Source organism: Paramisgurnus dabryanus, chromosome 8 (genome assembly GCF_030506205.2).
Source record: "Paramisgurnus dabryanus chromosome 8, PD_genome_1.1, whole genome shotgun sequence".
NCBI lineage: Eukaryota > Metazoa > Chordata > Actinopteri > Cypriniformes > Cobitidae > Paramisgurnus > Paramisgurnus dabryanus.
Genome location: NC_133344.1, coordinates 1,501,654 through 1,506,485, shown reverse-complemented (window position 1 = coordinate 1,506,485; position 4,832 = coordinate 1,501,654). Strand labels below are relative to the sequence as shown.

Here is a 4,832-nt window from a genome sequence, read left to right as displayed (position 1 = left end):
ACAATAACACTTAACACACACACTATCACTAAGGTTAAGTTGTCTATTTCTCGGAAAAAAATTGCACAATAATCTAAAAAAGACGCCGAACCTTCAGCTGCACTCGATAATAAATAAATAAAAAAAATCCTTAAAGGGATAGTTCACCCAAAAACAAAAATTCTGTCATCATTTACTCATCCTTATTTTGTTCTAAACCTGTATGAGTTTCTTTTTTCTGATGAACACAAAAGAAGATATTTTGAGAAATGATGGTAAACACAAAGCAGATAGTGACCATTGACTTCCATAGTAGTAAAAACAAATATTTAGGAAGTATTGTGATAAATGATGAAGAAAATATTTTGATAAATGATGGTAAGCACACAGTTGACGGTACCCATTAACTTCATCATATTTTCTTATTCCTACTATGGAAGTCAATGGACACTTTGTGACAAGGTGCAATATCCTGCTGGAAGTAGCCATCAGAGGATGAGTACATGGTGGTCATAAAGGGATGGACATGGTCAGAAATAATGCTCAGGTAGGCCGTGGCATTTAAATGATGCCCAATTGGCACTAAGGGGCCTAAAGTGTGCCAAGAAAACATCCCCAACACCATTACACCATTGCATTAATGAGAAATTAAGCAGGTGTTCCTAACAATCCTTTAGGTGAGTGTACACATATTATATATAAATAAAAATAATTAATACATGCACATATATTTTTTTAAATTGTGTATTTATATATAATGAATTATTATACACAGTATACACACACATATATGATGTCAAACGAGGTACGTAAAACTACATTTAAATATGCCAATATAGACTTTTGACTTGATAAACTAAACCTATCTCTCCTAAACAAAAAGACTTAAACATTGTGGTTTTACCCCTTATCTCATCATTTTACCATATAGGCTACACAAATCTGAGATAAATATCAGCAGAAATCATATTCATAAATTCATGTGTATTTTCTGTCAGATGACAGATGACTCAGAAGCTCAAAATAAAGTGTAAAAGATCCAAGTGTAAAATCCATCACCATTCTAGTTATTTCAATGTTTTAAAACACAGCAATATAAATATTCTCCAAACCTTTAGTAAAAGTATTTACAGTATTTGAGAAAGAGAGAGAGAGGTCATTGTTTTATTATTAGGTGTTATTTTTTTATCACATGCAAAGAGGCAGAAGTCACATGACTTTCACTTGTTTTTAATTGTTGTATATTGATGCTTTGATAAAATTCAATCACAGTCAGTGGTGAATAAACATAAGAAACATTAAAAGAGACATCAGTATGTCAATGGTTTTTATATAACATTAGATGAAAAATATTTAATATTAAACTAATCATATTTATTTCTGATGATAACTCGACACTTCTCTTAAATTAAAGATGTAATGTAATAATGTCCTGTGCTAACACTGTGGTTAATTTAGGGTAGTGCACAGTATTGACTTTGCTACACAATACAGACACATAACACTGACATCTGCTGGACACGTGTCACTTAATGTATGACGGTGCATTAACTTCTATGAAAATGGTTCTGTAAAAAAATCTGCTGTAGTAGTCACACACAATCATTTACAAATAAAAGCAGGATCGTGACAGAAATGCAAAGTAAGTCCGTTCATGGCCCTTTTCATCTGAACTTCGTTGTTTGTTCTCAAGCCAACAGTATCATGAGAAATGAAATCAGATGCAGGCTCATAGACAGCGTGGAGGTCTCCACGGCACCAGACAGGTAATATTCAGCCACTTTCTTATTGGGATTTGGAGGATCGAACCACATCTGCATGCAGCGACCGCTGTCTTTAGTGAAAGTTGTGTACTTGTAAGAATTGGACCAGATTTTCTCACACATACTCTGAGCGGTGGGAAAAATCTCTGACCAGGGGCTGCACTGAGATCCGCTCGGACACCGATTAGTGCCTGACAGAGACACCGGGTCAGAATTCATTACACAGAAACACACCAAACCAAATGACATGCATGAAGAATAAAGAAATGAAAGGAGAAATGACCTGTGCTCCAGTCCCATCCCTTATGCCAGTTCTCTTTACATGTGTAATCATCCTTACAGTCCTCATACCAGCTCTCACAGTCTTCCAAACACAGCGGCACATCCAGGATTCTCTCCTTTCTCCAAGACTCATCTGCCTTTAGACACATTCACAACAAGAGATCCCTCACTAAACAGTAACATGATTCAATATAATGAATGTCACACAGTCATAAAGGAACTTTAGACATCTGAAACAGCTGTGATTGTGTATGTTTCACTCATATATAGATAACTTTATCACATATCCACCACCACCTTGTTTTCATCTAAAAACAAACTTGACATTTTAAAGGGGACATTTCACAAGACCTTTTATACTATTTTATACCCCTAGGATAATTTATTAAAACATTTTAAAATTGCCACTTTGGAGCAAAAATGTTCCATTTTAGGGTGTGCCCTTTAAAATGCAAATGAGCTGATCATGCAAACACTGATCACCATAATGGCGATTTGTTGAAACTCAATTGTGCTGTCAATTATTTTCTCTCTCTCGTTCTTTCTTCACTAAATGGCTATGCTGTGGTTGGATAGTGCAGATTAAGGGGCAGTATTATAATAATAAGATCCCCTTCTGACATCACAAGGGGAGCCCAATTTCAATAAGCTATTTTCCCCATTGCAGAGAATGGTTTACCAAACCTAAGTTACTGGGTTGTTTTTTATCACATTTTCTACCACTGGGGACCCAATCATAGCACAAAATCATATTTTCATCATACGTCCCCTTTAAGTGTTCATGTTGCTCAACATTGCATTAATAATGCAAAGTTAAAGTGTTTGAATCCCAGTGAACACACAGAAACACTGATCGAATGTATTGCATTGAATGCACTGTAAGTCACTCTCCATAAAAGTGAAGAAAAATATATATTGCATAAATATTTAAATATTATGATCGCTGGTTGATTTTGAATTGTGATTATTTCATTGTCATAAATCAAAAAACATTATTATATTAATGTAGTTTATAAACAAATATGACTACAATGATTGACAGATTCAGAATGGACTGTGATAATATTGTCAATACCGTCTGTATCCAGGGTCCCAGGTGAGGTGAGCACTCATAGAAACACGTGTCCTGAATGAAATGTTTCTTACATTTGTCGCTCATCATGCCACAGTGATTCCAGTTAAAATTATACAGGTATGAGTTATCCTGATGAGCCTCTTCTGTTGTGTTTGCTGTGCAACAGGCGTTGTCTTTCCATGGTTCACACTGAAAGAGAAATAGACAGAGAGAGATGATTTGTTTTAATAGTCTCCATTACAAGATTACATGTGTCTTGCATCATCCGATCGACATTGAAAGTTGTGATGTGATATTGTGACTCGTGCCTGCTCATAGAGCTTTCCCTCTGGTCTGGGATCTATTAAGTGATGTTTGCCATCCATACACATGTTGAGTTTGTCTACAGAAGAGACACAAGGTGGCAAAGCTATGAAAAACACCAGGAACAACTCCAGCCTGAAAAGAAAGAGAGAGAGAGAGAGAGAGGGAGAAAGAGAGAGAGAGAGAGAGAAAGACAGACAAATCATGACAGATTATTTCAAGGTAACTAAGATTTTGTTCTCGTGTCCTTTTTACTGTTAGTGAGAAAACTCTTATTTTTCCCACTGTAATATAGACTCTAAAGCTTATTATTGAGCACATTATTACATGCATTATTATAAAGCCTATTGTTAATATTAGCCTGTAAAAAAATATTGGGGTGGCTAGCCTAAGCCAGGACTAGGCCTTAGTTATATTAGAATTTTTATATTTCTATGAAATATAAGCATAATATAAAAGCATAATCTATAACTAAACACTATTGGTGTGCATCTTGAGACACAACACTCGCACTTATATATTTTAAGATGTGTCAAGTTGTTTTTAATCAAGACAACGCTTACATTTAAGTAAGTCTGGAACTAGGTTTAAGCCCTGTCTGGGAAACCGCCCCAATATTATAATACAAAGACATGATATGGAAGAAGAAATATGTTGAAAACAAATATATGATATCAAGTGTGTTATCTTAACTCCTTGACTTAGAAGGTCAGATGTTTCCACTGAAGCTATTCAAGACTAAATAAAAACTAAATACTAAAATATGACAAAAATAAAGTATCTTTACAGTACCTGGAATGAAACACTTCCATTGTTCTGTCTAAAACTCCCAGCTGGTGTCTCTGAAAAGTTTTTCTAGAAGTCTTTCGAGCAGAAGTGTGAGAAACCTGCTCCTTCAGCTCGACCAAAGTCTACAGAGATGGTACGCCCGGCCCTCTCTCACTACACAGCCAATAAGAGCCATACGGTCACCCTGACCTTGCCTTATAGACTCATAGATCATAAATATATAACACTTTTAATCTTTAACACCTGAAACTGCTTAGTAAGAAAGTGGTTTAGTTAAGTAAATACATTTAAAATGTCCTGCATTATGAGGGGCATTCGGTGAATTTGGTGCCTTTTCAAATTTGACAAAATAAACATAAAAAGTCCTGTTGGAAAAGATCAATCAGCAAGAGACAGGCCAAAAACCTTATAAAACTGATTTCTATTATTTGAAATCATATTTAATTGACTTTACTTTGGTATAATATTGATAAAACAATACAGCATATTTATATGTTTGTAAATAACTCATTATTATGTCTGATTATTTCTTAAGGCACTGATTTGATAGAATGACCTGCATTAGTTTTGTATGGTAAGTTTGGGGTTCAAGGTTTGCTTAAGTTCAGTCATGATTTATTTGATTCTTTACACAATTTAGC

At 34.9% G+C, this 4,832-nt stretch overlaps 1 protein-coding gene across 1 annotated transcript; it reads right to left on the bottom strand.

Annotated features, from left to right (window-relative positions):
- Positions 1–1,203: 1,203 nt before the first annotated feature.
- folr (folate receptor) lies at positions 1,204–4,335 on the bottom strand. The gene is made up of 5 exons (XM_065279966.2): positions 4,195–4,335; positions 3,408–3,537; positions 3,100–3,288; positions 2,026–2,161; positions 1,204–1,933 (listed from the first exon to the last, which is right to left on the bottom strand). The coding sequence occupies exons 1-5, from the start codon at positions 4,212–4,214 to the stop codon at positions 1,668–1,670; spliced, it is 741 nt and encodes a 246-aa protein (XP_065136038.1). The 5' UTR covers positions 4,215–4,335; the 3' UTR covers positions 1,204–1,667.
- Positions 4,336–4,832: the final 497 nt, after the last annotated feature.